Source organism: Trachypithecus francoisi, unplaced genomic scaffold (assembly GCF_009764315.1).
Source record: "Trachypithecus francoisi isolate TF-2019V2 unplaced genomic scaffold, Tfra_2.0 Lachesis_group16, whole genome shotgun sequence".
Lineage (NCBI taxonomy): Eukaryota > Metazoa > Chordata > Mammalia > Primates > Cercopithecidae > Trachypithecus > Trachypithecus francoisi.
Window position 1 is genome coordinate 1,237,924 of NW_022681461.1, and position 24,807 is coordinate 1,262,730.

At 36.1% G+C, this 24,807-nt stretch overlaps 1 protein-coding gene across 9 annotated transcripts in view; it reads left to right on the top strand.

Moving 5' to 3' along the window:
• The window catches only part of ERCC6L2 (ERCC excision repair 6 like 2), a 136,478-nt gene that overhangs the window by 45,663 nt on the left and 66,008 nt on the right, over positions 1–24,807 (top strand). For all 9 annotated transcript variants that reach the window (XM_033236637.1, XM_033236640.1, XM_033236645.1 and 6 more), the window contains 6 exons: positions 1,201–1,341; positions 2,324–2,437; positions 3,302–3,421; positions 7,413–7,484; positions 8,102–8,247; positions 20,974–21,069. In XM_033236637.1, coding sequence (XP_033092528.1) covers positions 1,201–1,341; positions 2,324–2,437; positions 3,302–3,421; positions 7,413–7,484; positions 8,102–8,247; positions 20,974–21,069 — 689 coding nt within the window. The remainder of the gene's footprint in view (positions 1–1,200; positions 1,342–2,323; positions 2,438–3,301; positions 3,422–7,412; positions 7,485–8,101; positions 8,248–20,973; positions 21,070–24,807) is intronic.

Here is a 24,807-nt window from a genome sequence, read left to right on the forward strand (position 1 = left end):
CAGAGGGGTTCTGATTATTTGAGACTGCTTTTGACTTTTTTCATGACATGGACCCTTCTATGATATGGGCACTGAAACTAAAGCAAATGGTGGAAGAAGGACTGGCACCGTATAGGAACATTGTTTAGAGCAATGAAAAGCAAAAATGTCAGACAGAAATTACAACATGTTTCTGTAACGTTACACCGAGTGTGCCTGCCTCTCCTGCCTCCCTTGACTTCCTTTTCACTTCCTTCACCTCTTCATTTCTGCCACCCATGAGAAAACAAGACCAACCTCTCCTCTTCCTTGTTCTCCTCAGCCTGCTCAATATGAAGCCCTTTATGATGACCTACTTCCACTTAATGAACAGTCAAGATATTTTCGCTTTTTTATGATTTACTTAGTAACATTTTCTTTATAACATTTTCTTTTTTTCTAGTTTTATTGTAAGAATATAACATATAATAGATACACAAAGTAGTGTTTTTCAACTATTTATGCTGCTGTTAAGGCTTCCGGTCAACAGTAGGCTAGCAGTAGTTATGTTTTTGGGGAGTCAGAAGTTATACATGGACTTTTGACTGTGTGGGGAGTTAGCACCCTAGCACCATCCATGTGCAAGAGTCGACTGTGTAAGGAACATCATTTGTTTGTTCACATTATGATTTCTTTTAATTAAAATAATTCTATGAGGTTTACTTGAAAATGAAATTATATTTTATATTATCCAGGGTGGGGTGGAGAGCAGAGAATACAAGAGAATCGGGAGAAATCATCATAATGATGTAGAGGGAAAAAATTAGTTTATAGCAATTTTCACTTTTTTTTTTTTTTTTTTTGCAACAGAGTCGTGCTCTGTCGCCCAGGCTGGAGTGCAGTGGCATGATCTCAGCTCACTGCAACCTCTGCCTCATGGGTTCAAGCGATTCTCCTGCCTCAGCCTCCCGAGTAGCTGGGATTATAGGCGCGTGGCACCATGCCCAGCTAATTTTTGTACTTTTAGTAGAGATGGGGTTTCACCATGTTGGCCAGGATGGTCTCGATCTCTTGACCTTGTGATCCACCCTCCTCAGCTTCCCAAAGTGTTGGGATTACAGGCGTGAGCCTCTGTGCTGGCCAGTTTTCACTGTTATAATCTGTGAAATCAGATATAGATTATGATTTTTATTATTGCTATAAACAACATGCTAATAACCACCTTGTGTTTTATCTGGGCAGATGGTGTATTGTTCTTTGACGGATTTCCAGAGAGCTGTCTATGAAACAGTGTTAGACACAGAGGATGTGACTTTGATACTTCAGTCTTCGGAGCCTTGCACCTGCCGGAGTGGCCGAAAGAGGAGAAACTGTTGTTATAAGGCAAGCGTTTCCATAGATCTCTCTAATCATGCTTTTGATTACATAGTACTCTGTTCTAGTGTAAAAGAAAGTAGCAGATAATAAAATACCTTTTCCTCAGATAGTTCTTTAAAGCTGTGTCTTAAAAAAATAGTTTTCAAAAATATTTTACAATATCAAATAGTAATCACATATAAAATACAATATTCAAATATATTTTCAAAAAGTTAATTTCAGAAAGTAAGCTTAATGTTGATATCCTCCATTTTAGCTTTTTTTGGGAAGTATCTTTTCGTTTTGAAATTTCATTTCATTTTCGAGAAGTTTCTCATCCACTAATAGTAAACGAACATACTGTTATATAGCTGGCTTAAAATACTATTCTGATGTTAGATATAGTGTCAATTTAATAGAAACTGTAGATCAAAGAAAGTTTTTTAAGAAACAACATTTATTTGTGCTTTTTTTAATCTTCTGTCTATATTTCCTGCTCATGTTTCACCTGTTTTATTAAACTATCTGTCACGTATCTGTGTACGTAGAGGGACCCTAAGTGAATATTTATCTAGTTTGATATTTATTTGGTCTCATTTAATATTTTGCTGTTTTTAACTACTTCCCTTTTTTGTAAGAGCCCAGTCTCCTAGGAGCGTTGGAGCGTAAATGAGACGGGGTCCACATAGCACTGCCACTGCACTGTAGATTTCATTACCAGGCACCTTGTAATGGCAGCATTTCCATCACTGTGTGTCATGAGGATACTTTCTGTAATAAGGATTTTCTCCCTTTACGAAAAATATCATTGTGTTATGATTTACCAAAAGTGTGATTCCACATTAGTGATTTGTGGATATTTTGTGCAATAGTTGATCATCATTTTCTTGAAATTCATTGTGCTGAAGTAACCAGATAATAAATATTGTTGTATGTGATGTATCTTATGATGTAAGCAGGTGCATAGCTATGTTGGTCCTTTTTATTTTCTATATTTTTCTGGTTACAGACCAATTCTCATGGTGAAACAGTAAAAACCTTGTATCTCAGTTACCTTACAGTCCTTCAGAAGGTAGCTAACCATGTCGCGCTACTGCAAGCTGCTAGTACTTCCACACAACAGGTTTGGTTGGCATTTTACATTTCTTTGTAATGCTATTGTAAATATTTTATAAAGTTTTAAAATAGTTATTAATGTTTTTGTGGATGAAATTTAAGAGGAAACTCATTTGCTCATTTTTAAGTGTAGATATCAAGGAGTATGTGCACTTAAGTGTTTAATCAAAGTGAACAAATTTAAGCTTAATTTAAAATAAGAACTGTTTTTTATGCCTTTAATAATGTTCATGTCTTTATTTCTCAAAACATTCTTTGGTATAATTACTAAATAACGTATTTGATGAGTCAGTTCTATTCCTCTAATAATGTCTGTAATGGTATTTAATCTGCTGGGTAAAATGAGGATTTATAATAATTTGTATATTAAATATTAGGGCTGTTTACCGAACTGGCAAAAATTGGTAATTTCAAAGTTCAGGTTTAAACTCAATCATTTACTGTAGTTGTTTCCTTTTATTCTAGAGCACACAAATGAAACGATGTTTTTGTAATGATTTTATATTTTTTTCTGTGTTATAGTTGATGCCATTTAAATGTAATTTTGAAATCTCGTAAGAATTTGATATTGTTCTTTGATAGTACTCTTCACTCTTTTTGGGAGTATTTAGCACCTTGTTTTGGAAATCTTAAAAAATCTTTGAAAAGTAATGACCAAGTTAATAACCACATCATTAAGAATTCAACGCCATATATGCTTAACATACTACTTTAAGAGTTTTTGAATTCTTAGTCTGACTTAGGGAAGCAAAAATCTTCAAAGTAGTATATTCTTTCTAAAAAGAATTTTTTTTTTCATAAATTATTTCAATTCTTACAGGTTTGAGTGTGTTAAGTGGAAATATCTTTTCTTCTGCCTTTTCCCTTCAAGGAAACACTTATCAAAAGGATATGTGATCAGGTATTTTCCAGATTCCCAGATTTTGTGCAGAAAAGCAGAGATGCAGCCTTTGAAACACTTTCTGACCCTAAATACAGTGGAAAAATGAAGGTAAGTGCTCCTCTTTCAGGTTGCATACAGACATGGTACGCAAAATATTTACTCAGTGGTATGACAGAGACACCAACTCATCGGAACAGGTGTTCAGTCATTCAGGAGAGATGGTGGCTGTCGACAAGTGGTGCCGTTGTATCAGCATTTACTAGGTCACTGTGAACCCCGAATGCAGATGTGGGTACTCAGTAGGTCCTTTGTAGTAGTTGCTTCAAATATACTTCAAATTTTCCTTATTGATATATTGGACTTATGCCCTCTTAATATGCTGCGTGGACTGTTACCACATAGCTAATAGCTTGTCTTCAAATGTTTAAGGAAATCACCTGCCAGAAATATAAAAGCTAATGCAAACCAGGGGTGGTAGCAAATCTATTTTTGTCATCCATCTCTTTGGCTTTAATTATTTTTAAATTAAAATATATAAAAAGTCCGGTTTAGAACTGAGCACTTACTATCCCACAGTTTAAGCCAATAGGATATTTCCAGAAATTATGGCCTCCTCTGAAAACTGCATTAGCCATTATTGCTGCTCATTTAAATTTTATTCCCCGTGACTCTTCACTAAAAAGTTACCAGTCTGGAAATTAAAGTTTTATAACTCTGCATTTTATATTTTTTATGTATTCATTAAATATATACTTGTAAAATACACTTTTAAAGTTAATCTCCCTAGGAATAATAGTGTCTGATTAAGAGAATGATTAGATTTAATTTTATTTTAATTTTTAAGAGGGAAAAGGCAAGCATAAATTGTTGCCGGAGACTTGGTAGTATTTTTACATGTGAATGATGTGGGTAATTTACTTGCTTTGTGAGCAAGCATCCACCAAACAGATGGATAGTAATAAGCTAGGGATATATTTTTAGTACTGTGTTAAATCATTTGACTAACAGCATCATCTGCTCATATATTGATTTGGTAATGTAAAACTTACAGGCTGATCATAGAATCATTGCCTATTGGTTTAAGAACTCCAAGATTTGAGTTGCATGTACTTTTTGATTTCAGGTGATAAAAGATCTTTGTTTGGCTTGGCTTGTCATAGGTCAGCCTGCAGGTGCAAGGACTTTGAACAGAATGCCTGCTATAATCTTCATAGCCTCAAAGCTGCACCATGACCCCAGCTGTTTCTCTTGAGTGTCACAGTTTTGGCCTCAGCTATCATTCAAGGGGTTAGTCACAAGTTGCAATCATTCACCTGATGAAAATCTTCCCTTTTCTTTCTCTTGAGAAATGCTGCAGAGCCACTCACTGTGGAGGGTGGGAATAAAGACTAGGAATCCAGCTTGGTGCTGCTGAAGTCACACAAGGGTCATGTTGGTCTTTCTAGGCCTGACTGGCCAAGTTGAGGAAAGTTAAGATCCAAGATTCCTTGCTGTTAACACCCCCAAATATATGATTCCTTTATGGGTGGATTGTCCTGTTCTGTGGAGGACAGCTGAGTGATAAAACTTTGGGTCTATATTGTTAAGACTCCAACATCTATTGATTACATTGTCATTGTGGAAATTTCTGGGATCTTAATTTATAGTCGTTCATTTAGTTAGTCTCTTTAAACTAGCCTAATTAAGACCTCAAGTCTAAAAACATCTACTTTTCCTCTGACTTGGTTTTACTTTAAAATATTTGAAAACACTTAAAGTTGCAATAGTTGTGATACCACCCCAAACAATAAGAATGGATTTCTATACAATATATCCTTGATTTAAAATGTTAATATCTTAAGGAGAATGAAAAACCACAGACTGGGAGAAAATATTTAGCAGAACAATAAAGGACTGGTTTACAAATATACAAATAACTCTTAAAGCTCAGCAATAGGAAAGCAAACAGTCCAGTTTGAAAATGAGCAAAGGATCTGAACAGATACTTCCCCAGAGAAGATAACAGAGATGGCATATAAGCATATGAAAAGATGCTCAACAACGTATGTCATTAAAGAATTGCACATTAAAACAGCAATGAGATACCACTAGGTACCTATTAGAACGGCCAAAATCCAAAACATTGTCATGCCCAAATGCTGGTGAGGATGTGGAGTAACAAGAACTCCCATCTGCTGCTGGTGGGAACGCAAAAATGGTACAGTCACTTTGGAAGACAGTTCAGTGGTTTCTCACAAAGCTCTTAACTAAAAAATATTACCTTAAATACTCTTACCATATGATCCAGCAATTATGCCACTTGGTATTTACCCAAATGAGTTCAAATGAATTTATTGAGTTTTAATGAGTTAAAAACTTACATCGAGACAAGAACCTCACATGAGTTTATTCATAATTGCCAAAGCTTGGAAGCAACTAAGATGTCCTTCAGTAGGTAAATGAATTTAAAAAGCTGTGGTACAGCCATACTGTGGAGTACTATTTAGCAATAAAAAGAAATGAGCTATCAAGCTACCAAAATACATGGAAGAACCTTAAATGCATATTGCTGAGTGAAAGAAACCAGTCTGATAGGCTACGTACTGTATAATTCCAACTATATAGTACTATGAAAAGGCAAAATTATGGAGACAGTAAAAAGATCAGTGGTTGCCATGGGTTCTGGGGGAGGAAAGGATGAGTAGGTGAAGCACAGGGAATTTTTAGGGCCATGAAACAATTCTGTATGATACTGTAATGGCAGATACATCTCATTATTATTTGTCAAAACCCATAGAACTATGTAACCCAATGAATAAACCCTAATGTAAATTGTGGACTTTAGCTAATAATAATGTATCAATATTCACTCATCAGTTGTTACAAATATACCACACCAATACTAATAATACTTGATGTTATATTTTCTAATAATATTATTAATACAGATATTAATAAGAGAAAGTGTGGAGGAGGTTGGGAGTAGGGAAGGAGGAGCTTTGTGCATTTTCTACTCAGTTCTGTAAAACAAAAAATATTATCTACCAATTTAAAAAGTTAGTCTTATGTGAAACTCAAATTACATACTTCATATAGAATCAGTTGTTTTATTAAAAAATTAAATGCAAATAAAACTTCATATGTTCTCCAAATATTAATGTTTACCTGATCTATAACATTTTTATTTACTGTTTGATTGGTTATCTGAGTAGAAGTTTTTTTTAACTCCATAGCTTTTTTTGAGGGTCTAGGGGGAGGTAGAGGTCAAAGTTAGCACAATAGCTTCTCTTGATTAATTATATTGAGTATTTTTTTAAATTTAAAAGCTTAAATGTTTATCGTTAAATAAATTGTTTTAGTGTTTGTTTCATCTTTCAGAAAAATTTTCAACTTTGTATAGAAAATTTCTTTTTCCCCTCTGTGGATTGCTTTTGCACATTGTTCTGGAGTTGTCATTGCCAGATGTGGAAATAAAAGTAACAGTGTGACTGTCACACACAAGGCTTTGGACTGTTTGCTTCCTCCTTAAAAGCACTGTGTTTGGGGGCAGGTTACTGGCATTTTGAGGTCAAAATCAAATCTGGAAGTCAGAGCTTACTGTAAATAGAGAAACAAAGGGGAGAAAATGAGAAGAGGTGTATATCTGACTGATTATTCTAAGAAAATAAATATCAAGACTTTTAGAACCTAGATGTAATTGAACACATTTCATTACATCCATCTAGGGACAATTTAAATACTTCCTAAAAGGAATGCTGCTCTATAATTTAGTTTCTTAACATATTGTAGGTATAAAGAAAGTGTATTTTGGAAATTAAATTAATCCATTTAAATGCATCCCATAATCTAAAATGCTTCCTTTTTATTAAAACCAGATGAGATGAAATAAAAGTCTTTGGGAACTTTACCTCCTTATTGACAATATGATGATGAATAACATTTGATGTAATAGCTAATACTTTATTTCTCTAACTTGAAAAAAATGAAAGGAATTAGAAAAGATGATTGAGGTTAGTATTGTATGAAAGTAATTTTAAAGAAATTCTCAAGTGATGTTTATATGTATAAAGTGTACTTTTAGTTGGAACTGGTTCACTGGTTTTCTGTGGTTCATTTTCAGGTCCTGCAGCAGCTTTTAAATCATTGCAGGAAAAACAGAGATAAAGTTCTTCTCTTTTCTTTTTCCACCAAGGTGAGTTTCATCTAAAGTATATCCTTGATTGGCCAGCCCTAACTTTTGAGGCATAAAGAATAAAGCATGTGCCTACATGACACCTTATAGCCACATTTTCTCTTATCTACACAGTAGGAAATAGTGAGGCAAGCAACTTGAAGTTTTTAAACAGACACTAAAATTTCAGTTGTTTTAGGGTTGCCAAATATCAAACTCAAAGATAGATTTTTATTTTCTGTTGATGTTCTTAATAATTACAATGTTCTTTAAGACATTTCAGATATTTTAGAACTTAGAAAATAGCACACATATATTTACGTAAATGATTTGACCAGTAATATTGTTTGTTTCTTAAAAATGAAAAGATTCACATGTACCTTAGAACTTAAAGTATAAAAAAAAAAAATGAAAAGATTGATTTTTAAAACAAGTTCTGAATGTTAAAGCCGTAATGTTGCAGGATAACGGGAATAAATATATGGGTCAGAAGTGAGAAAAATATTTATTGCTCTTGGAATTAGAAGAAAGAAATTATGAACACCAATAATTAATACTTAACAAGTCTCGACTTTGTAATGGTCTGAAACTTACTTAACCAAGATTCATATTTGCCCATCTTCATACCTCTCCTTTAGTTGCTTGACGTGCTACAGCAGTACTGTATGGCGTCTGGGCTTGATTACCGACGACTTGATGGAAGTACAAAATCAGAGGAAAGACTCAAGATTGTAAAAGAGTTCAACAGTACACAAGATGTTAACATTTGCCTTGTCTCTACAATGTAAGAAACTTAAATTCAGTAACTTGATTTTTATCCAATTACTTTTGAGATTTAGGGTAATTTTTAAAACTGTTACTGGATTAATTTTTAATGGCTATGCTTATTTAGCAGCAGCAAAAATACTATTATGACTGAAATTTCAATATCTTAAGTTTTAGCTAAGCTTTTCTCTCATTTCCTTTATCAACATTGAATTCCCCTGAAAAGTGTGGCTTTATAAAGGTAAAAATTAAAAAATTGATATTTCCTCCTGTGAATTTTCTATGGTAATGTTTTGACCCAAGTCTCCTGGTGAGAATAATCAGACTTCTTATTAACTGGATAACTGAGACTCACTGTAGCAGCAGTTTTCCCACCGTGTCAGGGAGCCCTTGAGAGCCCACTGGGGCTAGGGGCTCGCGTTTCCCTCCTCTGCCTCTATCTCATCTCAACTGGAGCAGCTCTGCAGCTAGAGATTTTATGAAAGGTAAATTGGTTCTAACCCCTAGGTATGAATATCCCTTTAAGACCTTTTAGAGACTGTACACACTTCTGAAAAGATTTAAATCAACATAAACACCTAAGTAAGATTAATCCCATTTTAGGAAGGAACAGATCAATAACTTTTGACATCCTGTGTAATAAGAATTTTATAGATTCACTCCCACTGTCTTTCAGAATTTCAATGGACTTTAAAAATAAACATGTAAAATGTGCAAAGTAAAAATTAAATCAAAATAGAAATTAACTTAAAATGAGGAATAATAAAATATGTTTATGAATGAGCTAACATTGTTGAGCACTTTAATTATTCTTGAATTCCCACCACTAAGGCAAATGGGGAAAAGCTTTGGATTCCCATTTTCCTGTAAATGAATGTAAGAGGTAATTTTTTGCATGCGTCCTTACGTACAGAGCACTAAATGACATAGATTACCGTGTTCGATTAAATTTTGTAAAACACATAAGCATTCTAACTTTAACGTGTTTCCAGTTGATAGATGCACTAAACAGCAGTTCCAGTAATAGACTCTATAATGACAAGCAGTAGTCTCTCATCCCTCTTCTGCTCACTTCCAGCTCATTTGCTGAGATCCTCCATAAAGCTCCTAATTATCCCTTCACCTCTGTCAGAAATTGCTATTTAACCTATCCATTGAATTTTTTGCTGTAATCGTACTTTGAAAAACGTCTTTTTGGACGGCATTTTTGCTCTGTTTATTAACTCCTGTCCTTGGGGAGCTGATCCTGCTATTGGTTGATTCCTCTGGTGCTAGCTTATGGGTGATGGCTTCTTCATGTTTGGTCACTGTTTTCTTTTGAGCTTATCTTCAGTGGGATTTTTCCTTCTGGAAATCCTTTGGAGACCGGTTGTAGGAGTTTTCCACTTGTGTGGTTTTGCTTTGGCTTCTGCTGGGCATCCTGACAAGACAAGGGAAAAAGTTTTGGATTCCTATTTTTCTGTGACAATTTGAATAATTTATTGCATAAGTCATTACATAAGGAACCTTGCATAATATAACAAATACGTTCCTCAGCTGTGTTTTGCAAAAGACACATAAGCTCAGTTTTTGTTTTGTTTCTATCATTTCGCAAGGGTTTATATTTGATATCTGTTGTAACAGAAGTGTTTTCACATTAGTTTAGCCATTATCTTGCCAGAGTACAAAGTCTTCATTATGTTTTAGTTATCAACTTTACATAACTTGGAACTTCTCTTAAGCAAGAGTATTAGGCTACTCTCACTACTCTGTCCCCTTTTTTCTCACAGTGTTTGCTATTTTAAAATTATTATTTGTCTATAAACTACTTTTGTAACTTTCAATCTTTTCACTTCTGCATTAGATCCATTGAATTTCCTTAGATCTTTTTTCTGGATTCTGTGTCTTCTTTCTTGGTTTGCTGCCATATTTTACTGGAAAATGATTCAAGTTTTGATGTTCGGTCTGTTAACTTTCTGCATGCCTTCTAAGTCATTGTAATGTGTGGTATTAGCACTAGCACACACCTACCCACCCTTCCACTTTTGTCACCTGTACGTATTATCTGTTAACTGTTTTAACTTTTACATTGGCAAGGGTATGTTTTCAGTATGCCCTGTGCCAATAAACAGTTATTGTCCGTAGGTTGGCTCTAAAATTTGGAGGCAAAAAACAGCGTTTACATTACTATGTTTTAATAAACTGAGCATCTTTAATGCAGGGGCAAGTAGTGCTATAAGATAATTTATCTGAATGTTCATGACCTGTTGGTCAATTCAAGATTAGTCTTAACATCAACCTCATATGACTTCTCTTTCCTAAGACTTCATCCGTGTTTTATGTTTGCACTGTTCAGTTCACTTCAAATTTCAATCATGACTTTTTCAGTCTTCCCCCACCACCAGTCTGTTTTTGCCCTTTGTAATAATCCTCAGTGTTACTAATTCACATTCACACATTCTCTTCTGTCGAGTCCTCTGTATCCTGAACCTGCCTCCTGAAACCTTTATTCCTTGGTTTCAATCTGTCCCAGTTGTTTTCTAGGCCTGATAAAGAACTGTCATGTTGGAGCTTTCTTTCACTGCTCTTCTGCATTGGATCTTTTTCCTGGGTTCCATACTGTTTTTATTCTTGACTTGTCCCTTTGTTTTCCTAGGAAATATCCTCCGGTAACTTTTTAAGCCAGAATATAGAGGAATTAAATTTTATGCATCTGTAAATATAGAAAATGTATTTTACTGCTCTCTCACTTAATTGATACTTTGTTGGACTATATTATTCTGAATCAAAAATCATTTCCCCTTAGATCTTTGAAGGGCTTGCAGCATTGTTTTCTGATAGGTGGTATGGCTAAATGGATGTGCAGTGCCAATCTGATTTTCATTCCTTTTTGGGAACTCGTAAGAGTTTTTCTTCATCTACCGTATTCTAAAATGTCATGGTGATATTTGAGTCTTAGTGTGGATCTTCGTTCATTTTTTATGCCGGGTGCAGTAGGCCTGTATTCTGAAGGCTTATGTTTTTTTTTTTCAACTCTGGAAAATGCTTTTTTATATTTCTTTAACAATGACTTTTTTTCCTTCCTTTTTCTCTGCTCCCTTCCTCTTGCATGCCAGGTCGTCAGACTTTCAAGCTTTCAAACTATATTGGTTCTTTAAATCTCTGAACTTTTCTATCAGATTTTGTCTTTTTGCTCTGTGTTCTGAGAAATGTCAGTTTTTGATCTTATTTTGTTTGAAATGATCACTTTTTTTTTTAAGACGGAATCTCACTCTGTGGCCCAGGCTGTAGCACAGTGGTGTGATCTCGGCTCACTGCAACCTCCGCCTCCGGATTTCAAGCAATTCTCCTGCCCCAGCCTCTCGAGCAGCTGGGACTACAGGCCCGTGCCACCACACCCAGCTAATTTTGTGTTTTTAGTAGAGACAGGATTTGACTATATTGTCCAGGCTGGTCTTGAACTCCTGACCTTGAGATCTACCTGCCTCGCCCTCCCAAAGTGCTGAATTACAGGGGTGAGCCACCAAGCCCAGCCATCACATTTTTAATCTAAAGTTTTTCTTGCTTTCTGACCTCTTTTGTTTTTGGAGTTACCTTTTGTTTAAAACATCAATGTGTTAAATTCAAACATCAATGTAGTCATTTGATTCAGTTTATTTAAAGAATGATCATCTGGCATTTTTCCTGGGGTTTGTTTTTTTGGTTTTGGAGAATCAGTGAATTTATTAATAAGTTTGAAGAAGATTGGAGGTTTTAAGATATGAAGCTGCCCTCCCTATCCATAAATATGGTATCTCTTTATATTTATTTAGGTTTTCTTAGAAGCATTGTTCAAATGGATACTTCGTTTGACCTTTTATAATACTTAATACATAATAATAAAACTTACTTCGTCAGACATGTTTGTAGAACATTAAGATGTAGTTAAGGTGTACTTTCTGATACACTTATTTGATACAAGAAGAGCATGTGGCAGACCTAAGGAATAAACAGCCTGCGTACTCATTAGGTGACTCAAATACCAATCCTCAGTTTGAAAAGAGCAATATTCAATTTTTTTTTGCTTAACAAGTAACCTTTTGCCATTAACCATGTAAGAACAGAGTGACAAGTTTTAAAGTTGAGGTTTGTGAGTTGTATTATCATCAAACGGATAATTATCTCATCTGCAGAGAGAGAGTCTAGGGCTTTTTTCTTCTTCTTTAACGGGAGCTTTGCTTCTTCAGCAAGGACTGAAGTTATAACTTCAGAATATCTTGGAAGATTGCTACCTCAAGTAGTAGAGATCTTACCTGTGGCTCCTATGGCATCTGAGATGGCATCATACATGGTTATGCCTGACCTTGCCATCAAGAAGGTAGCTGGAATAGTTGATTATATTTATTTGACATATAAACCTTTAACTCCTTTTCTGCTTTTCTGGTGTCTAAATTCCACCCAATCCCCTAACTTACCCATTTTTTTTTAATCCTTTCTAATACTTTCTCCCTATCCCACCTCACTCTTAGAGTTCAAGTTTCTATGACATCTTCATGGTATGTCTAATAAGCTGTTTTCCAAAGGAGAGAATTCAGTTTCTACTGAGCACTGAACTTCAAATCAGGACATTTGGGTTTGAATCGAGACACTTGCTACTTAGGAGACCTTGAACAAATTAATTTTTCTGTTTTTCAATTTCCTCGCCTGAAAAATCAAGATATTTTGCTTATAGAAGTCTTTAGAACAGGCCAGGTGTGTTGGCTCAAGCCTGTAATCCCAGCACTTTGGGAAAGCCAAAATGGGTGGATCACCTGAGGTCAGGAGTTTAAGACCTGCCTGGCCAACATGGTGAAACCCCATCTCTACTAAAAATACAAAATTAGCCAGGTGCAGTGGCTCATGCCTGTAATCCCAGCTACTCAGGAGGCTGAGACGGGAGAATCGTTTGAACCCAGGAGGTGGAGGCCACAGTAAGCTGAGATGGCACCACTGCACTCCAGCCTGGGCAAGACAGAGCAAGACTCCATCTCAAAAAAAAAAAAGTCTTGAGAACAAGAGAACTAGCATATATGAAAATACCTTGCATAGTTCCTGATATATAGTAGATGCTCAATAAAGGTTAATTTATTTGCATTTTTGATAGAAATTGTAGGAGAAAAGATTATCATCATTTTTCTTTCCCTGGATGATTAGCATCCAGTGTAATGCATTATCTAAGTATGAGTTGTTTTGTGATACAGTGTGGGCAGCTGATGAGGGAAAATGACAATGTGAAGCCTCACAGAAAAGTCTGAAAGGCAGCTGGGCTTAGGAAAACACTTGAGGAAGAGAAAGAAAATCATTGTGTTCTTGGATTTTGGTTTTGCCTTCTCTCTGTAAAAATGTAAAAATTTATCATTGTTGTCTTACACAGTATTAAATATAGGATATGTAGGTCAGATAGTTTAAAACATGGAAAGATCACAATTGTTATTTAAAGTTATATAGGCAGCTGGAATCTTCAACTCAGTATATAAACATTATATACATTCAGTTTTGCCAAAAGTTTCCTTTAGAAATTTTATTCCAAAAGAAATGAGTAGTATGCTGATAGAAAAATGAATCTAGCAAAACCAGTACGTAATTTTTATACTAATAATAAAAACTACCAAAAAATATATCTTTAGTGACTTCTCTTCACTATTACCTTAACCACAGGCGAAGTTAAATGAAGACAAAACTTTTGGCTTCCAAAAGTGGGTTAAGTGGCAGAAAGACTCTGTAGCATGAATACTAGGCACACCTTCGTTCTTGGTTTTGACTTTCAGAATCATACACTAGTTGACTACAAACAGCTTTCTAAGCAAGCCATGTCATTTGAACTACAATGCTTTCTTCGTACTTATTAACTTGTAAAGATTAAGTTAAGGTTCTGGGGTACTGTACTGCAAAAGTAAAGTTTTCCAGATGATATTAAGTGCTTCTAGGTAGTTGAACACCAGGAATCATGAGCTCTGAGAGGCTCTAGAGAAACATCATTTTCTGTCTCTCATAACATTATTCCAAAACACTGTCAACTCTCCCAGAAAAATGAGGACATTTCTTTTGTTATGCACCCCAAGAGAAAGAGATTCTAAACCACTCTTTTCAAATAAATAATGAGAATCATATTATATGCCGGTTATTAAAATCTGCCTTTACTGCTTTATTTTGTCTCAGTCTCACACCTTTTTGTTCAACTATTAATATTGTCATGGACCCTTAATGTGCAGCAAGAAAAAGATGAGAATTTCTGCCTTTGAAGAGCCATGTCGGGCGGCGCATGCTCTACGGAGTAAGGTGTGAAGATCGTAGGCATTTAAGAAACCGATAGATCAGAAAGTCCCATGGAAGGGTGGTGATATTTTAACTGTTCTTTGGAGATAATATTTTGTTAGAAAGAAAAGGAAAAGCAGGTTTTGGCAAAGGGCATTTTAGGCAGAGAGAATAGCATAGGTACCAAAATGACTAGAGAACTTATGTGATTAGTGTTTAGGATTTGTGGAGGCAACAGCTTGGGTGTATGACTCCATGGGAGAACTCCTGGGTTATTTTAATGAAGCTCAGTTTAACAAAGAGAGTGTAAGTATCCACTGTGTGACAGGGCCTGTCAGAGAGTGACATGTCTCTCAAAGTTTATAACTCAAAAAGTAGAGGGGTGCAGGAGTTTTTCAGAAACATGTAAAAGGATAGTTCAATACAGTATGGTGAATGCAGGGTGGGAGGAGGCACAGAGGAGAGAGATTTAGTTCAGGCTTTGTTAGTGACACTTGAAGGACAAGGAGAAGTTAGCCAGGTAAATAAGAGAGCGGAGAAAATTGTATGAAGGTAACTTGAAGTGTTTTGGTCACTTGTGGGATAGGCATCAAGAATGACTGCTGTGATGTCAGCTGCAGAGATGGTGGGCCTGGTCACTGAGGCCTATTGGTCTCTGATGAATAGGAATTAATGGGTTTTAAACTACAAACAGCTTTCTAAGCAAACCCTATAATTTGAACTACAATGCTTTCATACTTATTAACTTGTAAGGATTAAGTTAAGGATTTGGGGGACTATACTGCAAAAGTAAAATTTTCCAGTTGAGTGGTACACTTAGTTCTGTATATTCTGTGCTTAAAATAATTTTTATGTAATGTGAGAATGGGCATGGATGTAAGGTCTGAAGTAAGGGAGGACAATTAGAAGGCCAATGAAGTAATACATGCAAGTGCAATCTGATAGCTCTAAAAAGGGCAGTGGTGACAGCAATGGAGAAGGGACTCAAGAGAAAAACATTTCTGAGCTAAATGTGACAGGACTTGATACTGGTTAGCTTTTAGTGGGAAAGGGAAGTGGTGATGGAGAAGAAAACGTCTATAATGATACTTGGCTTTTGACTTTGATGAGTGAGTATATGGTTGGCATCACCAGCCCGAAGAGGAAGTATATGGAGAAAAAGAACTCTGGGCCCAGGGAAGTATTAGATGTAGCTCATTATAAAATGAGCGTTGATGTTATTTCATCTTGTTCTCTTCCTTTTGGAGAGAGAACGTGTGGCATCCTGTTGTGGTGTAACTCTTGGCGCTCTCTGTATTTACTGTGACAAGCCTGAAGTATGTGCAGTAGCACCCTGCCTGCCTGCATTGTGATCAACATGTGGTGTGGAAATAATCTGTACTTAAGAATCCATTCTGTGTTAAGACTATCTGTATGTTATTGTTAGCCATATTTTTAAATTAAACTTTTTATTCTGAGATATTTCTAGATTCACAAGTAGTTTTAAGAAATAATACAGAGTGATCCCAGGCCCTCTTTACCCAGTTTCCCCCATGTAATATCTTGTAAAACGGTAGTACATTATCACAACCAGGATACTGACGTTGATACAGTGAAGAGCATAAGATTTCTATCACAAGAATCCCTCATGCTGTCCTTTAATAGCCACATCTACTTTCCTCTCTCCCCTTTCTCCCTGAGCCCTAGAAACCACTAATCTGTTCTCCATTTCTATAATTTAGAATAACATAAGAACGTTATGTGGCCGGCGCGGTGGCTCAAGCCTGTAATCCCAGCACTTTGGGAGGCCGAGACGGGCGGATCACGAGGTCAGGAGATCGAGACCATCCTGGCTAACACGGTGAAACCCGTCTCTACTAAAAAATAGAAAAAACTAGCCGGGCGAGGTGGCAGCGCCTGTAGTCCCAGCTACTCGAGGCTGAGGCAGGAGAATGGCGTAAACCCGGGAGGCGGAGCTTGCAGTGAGCTGAGATCCGGCCACTGCACTCCAGCCCGGAGACAGAGCGAGACTCCGTCTCAAAAAAAAAAAAAAAAAAAAAAAAAAAAGAACGTTATGTAAAGGGAGTCATAAAGTATGTAACCTTTTGGGACTGGCTTTTTTCACTCAGCATACTTCCCTGTAAATTCATCCAGTTGTTATATGTATCAATGGTTCTTTTCTTTTTATTGCTCTTAGTATTCATGATATGGATACCAGTTTGTGTAAACATTCACCTGTTGAAGGGCATCTGGGTTGTTTCCAGTTTTCAGCTATTACAGATAAAGCTATTAACATTTGTGTACAGATTTTTGTTTGAACATTAGTTTTCGTTCCTCTGGGATAAATGATAAATAGTGCAACTGCTGCATTACGTGGTAGTTGCATATTTTGTTTTATAAGAAGTTGCTAAACTGTTTCCAAAGTGGCTGTATGGTTTTATATTCCCAACAGCAGTGTGTGAGTGATCAAGTTCCTCTCCTTTTTCACTAACGTTTGCTATCACTATTTTTTTATTTTAGCCATTCTGATGGGCATGTAGAGACATGTTATTGTGGTTTGGATTTGCATTTACCTAATATCTAATGATATTAAACATCTCTTCATGTGCTTATTGTATAAAGCTGGTGTTAATGCTTCTGTAAATGGTAAAATTCTCCAGTGGAATCATCTGGGCCTGGAGGGGGTTATTTTTTTTCCCTAAGAGTTTTTTAAAATACATACTCAATTTCTTTAATGGTTATAGGACTATTCAGGTTGTCTGTTTCATTTAGTTGAGTTCAGTGGTTTGCAGTTTTTGAGGAATTGTTTTTCTTCTAGCTTGTTGAATTTATGACCATAAAATTTTTTATAGCATTCATTTATCCTTTTAATAGCAGTAGGATATGTAGTGATATCCCTTACTTCATTCCTAATATTGGTAATTTGTGTATTTTCTTTTATCTTTGTCATTGCTAGTTTAGCAACGAATCAGCTTTTTTTCATTGATTTTTCTCTGTTATTTTTCTGTGTTCAACTTTATTGATTCTGCTTTTTTGTTACTTTCCTCTGCTTGCTTTTTTTTTTTTTGCTGCTTTTTCTGGTTTTTTATTTTTATTTTTTGAGACGGAGTCTGGCTCTGTCACCCAGGCTGGAGTGCAGTGGCCAGATCTCAGCTCACTGCAAGCTCCGCCTCCCGGGTTTACGCCATTCTCCTGCCTCAGCCTTCCGGGTGGCTGGGACTACAGGCGCCCGCCGCCACGGCCGGCTAGTTTTTTGTATTTTTTAGTAGAGACGGGGTTTCACCATGTTAGCCAGGATGGTCTTGATCTCCTGACCTCGTGATCCGCCCGTCTCGGCCTCCCAAAGTGCTGGGATTACAGGCTTGAGCCACCGCGCCCGGCTTTCTGGTTTTTTAAAGGGAGGACTTCAGATGATTGGTTTGAGACCTTTAGCTTTTTTCTAATATAAGCATTTAGTGTTATAAATTTTCCTAAGCCCTGCTTAGCTGCATCCTGCATGTTTTCATATGTTGTGTTTTCATTTGTGTTACATTATCATTTATTTCTCCTTGTATTTTTTTTCACAATTTTTGGGGATTTCAGATTTTGTTTGACTCATGAGCTGTTTAGATGTATGTTGTTCAATTTCTAAGTGTTTGGAATTTTTTTTTGTCGTCCTCCTGAAATGTGTTGCTAGTTTGTTTCCATTACTGTTAGAGAACATACTCAGTATAATACCATTATATTCAGTATATATCCGTATAATTTCAGTTCTTTTAAGTTAGTTTGTTGAGGTTTGTTTTATGGCCCAGGATTTGATCTACCTTGGTGAATATTCTATAGGAACCAGGAAAAAAAAAGTGTGTGTATTGTACTGTTCTAGGTGGAGTTTTCTGTATATGTCATTTAGATCCTGTTGGTGGGCCATTTGGTTCTTTTCTATCCTTGCCAGTTTTCTCTCTAGGAGTTCTACCAGTTGCTGAATGTGGGATGTTGAAATCCTCAACTGTAGTTGTACATTTGTCTGTTTCTCTTTTCAGCTTGATTGATCTGACGTCATGTGTTTCTCAGCTCTGCTGTTCTGGTGCTGTTTGGTGTTTTGGCAGGTCGATCTTTTTGTCCTTATGCATTGTCCCTGTTTTCACTAGTAACTTTCTTTGCTCTGACATATACTTGGACTGATGTTAATATAGCCAGTTTTGCTTTTTTCTTTAATAATTGCCTGGTTTATCTTTTATCATCCTTTCACTCTCAACCTAGCTATGTCATCATATTTAAAGTGTTTTTTTTGTTTGTTTGTTTTTTGTTTTTATTTGTTTTGTTTTTTTTTGTGGAGAGCATATTGTTTTTTCAATCTACCTTGCCAATCTTATGATTTTAAATGGTGTATTTAGGCCATTATATTGAAGGTAATTATTTATATTTTTTATTTAACTTTTATATTTTTATCTCCTATTTCTGGTTCCACTGTTTCTCTTATTTAGACATTTTTTTAGGATTCTGTATTTGTTTATGTATTTGTTTTGTCTATGTTTTTTAGTATATTGCTTTGTGTAGCTTCCTGGTGGTTGCTCTGGGTATTACATTGTACATAGTAACTTCTCACAGTCTACTGATAAACAGGTTTACTAGTTTGAATGACATATAGAAATTTTACTTACATTTAAGCTTCTTTTCCTACTCCACTTTTAAGATATAATTGTCTTAGATATTTCTTCCACATACCTTAAGCAGCATATCAGATTGTGTTGCAGTTTTCCTTTAACCATGAAAGTGATTTATGAAACTCATGAGAAATAAAGTAGTATTTATATTCACCCCTATTTTAACCTATTCTGATCTTCCTCTTTCCTTTCTGTAGTTCCAAGCCTTCTTCTGCTATCTTTTTTTCTCTTCCTTATGAACTTTCTAGCCACCAGTCTTTTAGGTTAAGTCTGCTGGTAACAGGTGCTCTTAGTTTTCCTTAGTCTAAGAATGTCATATCTCCCTTCCCTTTCTGAAGGATATTTTCATTGAGTATAGAATTCTGGGTTGACAGTTCCTTTCTTTCAGCACTTGAAAGATATGCCACTTTCTTCTGATCTCCATGGTTTCTGATGTTTCTCTCTGTTGTTCACATTTCATAATTGATATTGGTTCTTGATTCTATCTTTTGTCTTTTCCACTGTAGTATTGAGCCCATTTGGCAAGTTTTGTATTTCAGCTATTTTCCATTCCAAAATTTGTATTTTGCTCTTTATATCCTTTTTTTTTTTTTTTTTGCTGAGACTCAATTTTTTGTTTGTTTCGAGCATGTTTGTAATTGTTGAAACTTTTTTTGATGACTTTGTTAAAATTCTTGCCAGGTAATTCTAACATCTGATTCATCTCAGTCTTATTCAGGCTGTAATTTTCCTGGTTCTTGGTATAAGTGATTTTTTTAATTGTATCGTCGTATCTTGGACATTTTGAGTATTGTGTTATGAGACTCTGCATCTGATTTAAATCTTCCATTTTAGTATACCTCCTCTGACACCATGGCAGCCAAGTAGGGGTGGAAAGCCAGGTTCCATATTTGGTCTCTGCTGATAGCCTGAGAGGGAAGTGCTTTACTACCGCTCCCACCTGGCGTCCCCTGACACCATGAAGGGAGACCCTGTTATCATTGGGCAGAAAATGAAAGCTCTGGCTCCTCACTCATGCTTCTGTGACACCACCCTAGCAGGAATCCGTGGTAGTGTCTCATTATAGCCAGGCAAGAGTAGAAGTCGAGCATACTCATTCATCCTTTGGTGACTAAGGTAGGGATGGGGCCACAGATTGTTCCTTGGTGTTTGGCAGGAGTAGAGTGGTTATTGTCTCACATTTTTCTGCCTTTCAAGGCTATACCTTTCCTGGTTCTTTGGCTAAAGGGAAAAGGCTCTTTTTGGGATTTTTTTTTCTTTAGTTTTTTTTTTTTTTTTTTTGTCTGTGACTTTTGGCATTTCCGACTGCTTGGGATATGTTAGGAACCCAGCCTGTGGTATCTTAAGCAAAAAGGAAAGCTAAGCTTTCACTGTCATGCCGTTCCTTAGGCCTTGTAGTCCCTAGCCTGCCTATCTTCTCTGTACCTTTCAGAGTTTTACGTTTATTTTCTGTGTAATATCCAGAGTTTTAGCTGCACTTAGTGGAAGAAGAAGATGTGCATCTATTCCTGAATTGAGTTTTTAAATGTGTATATTACTTTATTTAGCTAGAATGTACTAACAGTTTTTAAAAATTATGTTAGGAAAATCTTGCAGAAACAGTATTTGAGTATCACAAAAAAGTAAAAACCAGCACAACCTATTTCCATGGGCTCTAATGGCCAGTTTTTAAGGGATTTTCTAGAGTGGTAGAAATAAAATTGTGCCTTAAATATTTTATTTGTGGCATATTTGTATTTTAATCACCACCTTACTTTGATGAAATTAATGAGATATTGTACTGTTTTGGCTATAGAAACCTGGCACAGTTGAGTTATAGCACAATCAGTTTTTGCTGTTCTAATGTGCTTTTTTTTTTCTCTTTCCTCCAGGGCTGGTGGACTAGGCCTCAATTTTGTCGGTGCCAATGTTGTTGTATTATTTGATCCTGCTTGGAATCCAGCCAATGATCTTCAAGCCATTGACAGGTATAATACTGACAAAATTTAAAGTGATCTGCAAACACTTAATCTAAAAATACTCTTGAACTTTTAAGGTTGCTTATACTATGTCTATGATTAGAAGAAAGGGGAAAACTTGTAAAAACGTATATTTAAGATAATCCTGACCTTCTCAAGCCAAATAACAGTCCAAAAGTAGCCATTTATTTTTCATCCATCTCAGAATCCTGTTAATATGACAGAAATGTAAATTCCTAATACTGCAGGAAAATAGGATAGTTCTATACTAGTAGATTAGAAGTTTTGAGAAACTCCTGGAAGATAAAAAGCAAGTAGAATCTATGATCAGGATATCAGCAGAGAAATACTACAAAGTCTACAGGAAAGAATACAGAAATTTTAAGCATGGGGTTGCAACTACAGTATGTGGGAGTAGACAGAGTGCATCCTTCTGGAAAACTGATAATGTCCTGACTCTAGTACAAATTCCCCTCCCACACCCTACTTTACAGAGAGTTTGGCTGTAACAGGTACTCTTTGATTAAAGCTGAAAGAATAATTTTACATATTTTATAAATAAATGGGGAATCTGACTGTAGAAAGCTTCCTAGAATGGGTGTTGGAACCAGATCATAAAGCCAGAGCAAAGCCTGTAGTACTTCCAGATCTCCCTAGGACATGAAAAGGGGAAATACACGTGTTACCTGTGTGGAAACACAGACCGGCTTTCCAGTGATTCACCTAGTCATCATTTTAATTATGAATGGGAAATGAAGAATTATGAAACATTTTAATAAAGCTAGCCTAGCAAGAAAGCAAAGGACAAAGGTGAAAACAGACATTGAAGGGAATAAAATAAGAATAGGATGCTGTTATACAACATATAATAAGATACAGCTTCACACACATTGGGATGACTGTTGTAAAAATAAAAGCAACAATGGAAAACAACAAGTCCTAGTTGAGGATATGGAGAAATTAGAACCCTTGTGCATTGTGGATGGAAGTGTCAAGTGGCATAGCTGCTGTGGAAAACCGCGTGGTGGTTCCTCAAAAACTTAAACATAAAATTACCACAGGATCCAGCAATTACACTTCCACTCTGGGTATAAACCAAAAGGAATTGAAAGCAGAGACTTGAAGAGATATTTGTACACTCATGTTCATAGCACCTATATTCACAATAGCTAAAACGTGGAAGCAACTCAGGTGTCCATCGATGGATGAATGGATAAACAAAATATGACATACACATAAAATGGAATACTATTCAGCCTTAAAAAGAAATGAAATTCTGATCATTGCTACAACATAGACAAACCTTGAAGACGTTATGCTACATGAAATAAGCCAGCTATGAAAGGACAAATATTGTATGACTCTACTTTTACGAAATACCTGGAATAGTCAAATCCATAGAGATAGAAAGTGGAACAGTGCTTATTAGGGGATAAGGATAGGGAGGAATGGGGAAGTATTGTGTAATGGGTATGGAATTTCAGTTTAGGATAATAAAAAAGTTGTAGCAATGGATAGTGACGATGGCTAGAAAACCAAATTTATTACCGTTGAACTGTATTCTTAAAAATAGCTAAAATGGTAAATCATGTGATGTGTGTTTTGCCACAATTAATTTTAAAAACTACCCAAGGTGATTATGATACAATTGGTTCTCAACTCCACTTTGAAAAACACTGGATATTAGGTGTAAAGCTTGCACAAGAAATAAGATTACCAAGAAAATGTAATTATTTTAGTACTTGATAGGAAATACATCGTTGTGTTGGGAAGATGGGGGAAACTCAGAAAGCCTGACCAATGAAGTGTCAGAAGTAAATCCAAACATAAATATTAATATGTTGAGACTCTTTTTAGAAAGAATGAAAAAAGTGGGGCTGGCAGAAAGGAAAAATTAGACTCAGGTTTATGCTTATTATGAAACGTGTGTAAATAAAAAAGACACAGAAAGTTGAAAATAAGATTAAAAATTCAAAGCAGGGAGATGGTAACAATCCTGGCTAACATGGTGAAACCCCATCTCTACTAAAAATACAAAAAATTAGCCGGGTGTGGTGGCGGGCGCCTGTAGTCCCAGCTACTCGGGCAGCTGAGGCAGGAGAATGGCATGAACCCGGGAGGCGGAGCTTGCAGTGATCGAAGATTGCGTCACTGCACTCCAGCCTGGGCGACAGAGTGAGACTCCGTCTCAAAAAGAATAATAAATAATAATAAATCAACGAGGCTAAATAAGTATATAAATTACTTAAATAAAAGTTATCTACCATAATTTAATAACTGTATACAGACACATCTCATTTTATTGCACTTCACTTTATTGGGCTTTGCAGATAATTGCCTTATTTACAAATGAAAGGTTTGTAGAGATCCTGAGTCAAGCAAGTCTTCCAGCACCATTTTTCCAATGGCATATGCTCACTTGTGTCTCTATGCCACTTGTGTCTCTGTGAGAATGTAAGTTTTTCATTATCACATCTGTGATGGTGATCTGTGATTACTAATCTTTGAAGTTGCTATTGTATTTGTTTTGGAGTTCCATGAACCATGCCCCCATAAGACGATGAACTTAATTGGTAGATGTTGTGTGTGTGCTGACTGCTCCGCTTACTGGCCATTCCCCTGTCTCATTCCCTCCCTTAGGCCTTCCTCTTCCCTGAGACACAGTATTTAAATTAGGCCAATTAATAACTCTGCAATGGCCTTTAAGTGGTCAAGTGAAAGGAAGAGTTGCATGTCTGTCACTTTACATCAAAAGCTAAAAATGATTAAGTTTAGTGAGGAGGACATGCTGAAAGCCAAGATGGACCAAAAGCTAGGCTTCTTGTACCTAATAGTTGGCCAAGTTGTGAATGCAAAGGAAAAGTTCTTGAAGGAAATTAAAAGTGCTACTCTAGTGAACACATGAATGACAAGAGCACCAAACAGCCTCATTGCTGATACAAAGAAAGTTATAGTGGTCTGGATCAAAGATCACACCAACCACAGCATTCCATTAAACCACAACCTAATCCAGAGCAGGGCTCTAAAACACCTCAGTTCTTTGAAGGCTGAGAGACACAAGGAAGTAGCAGAAGAAAAGTTTGAAGCTGCAGGGATTGGTTCATGATGTTTAAGGAAAGCAGCCACCTCTATAACAAAAAAATGCAAGGTGAAACAGCAAGTGCTGATGTAGAAAAACTGCAGCAAGTTAAGGTACCTACATTAAACAGACTTTCAATGAGAACAAAACAACCTTATATTGGAAGAAGATGTCATTGAGTACTGTAGTCACTAAAGAGGAGAAGTCAATGCCTGGCTGACTCTCTTGTTAGAGACTAATGCAGCTGGTGGGTTTAAATGGAAGCCAGTGCTCATTTATCATTCTGAAAATCTTAGGGGCTTTAAAAGTAATGCTAACTCTACTCTGCCTGGGCTTTATAAATGGAACAACAAAGCCTGGGTAACAGCATATCTCTTTACATGATGGTTTACCGAATATTTTAATCCCACTGTTGAGACCTACTGCTCAGAAAAAAAATGATTTCTTTCCAAATATTACTGCTTATTGACAATGCCCGTAGTCACCCAAGTGTTCTGATGGAGATATACAAGGAGAGTAATGTTGTTTATACAATAACACAACATCCATTCTGCAGCCCATGGATCAAGTTGTACTTTTGACTTTCAACTCTTATTAAGAAATACAATTTGTAAGGCTATAAGCGGTCATATATAGTGATTCCTCTGATGGATCTGGTCAAAGTCTAT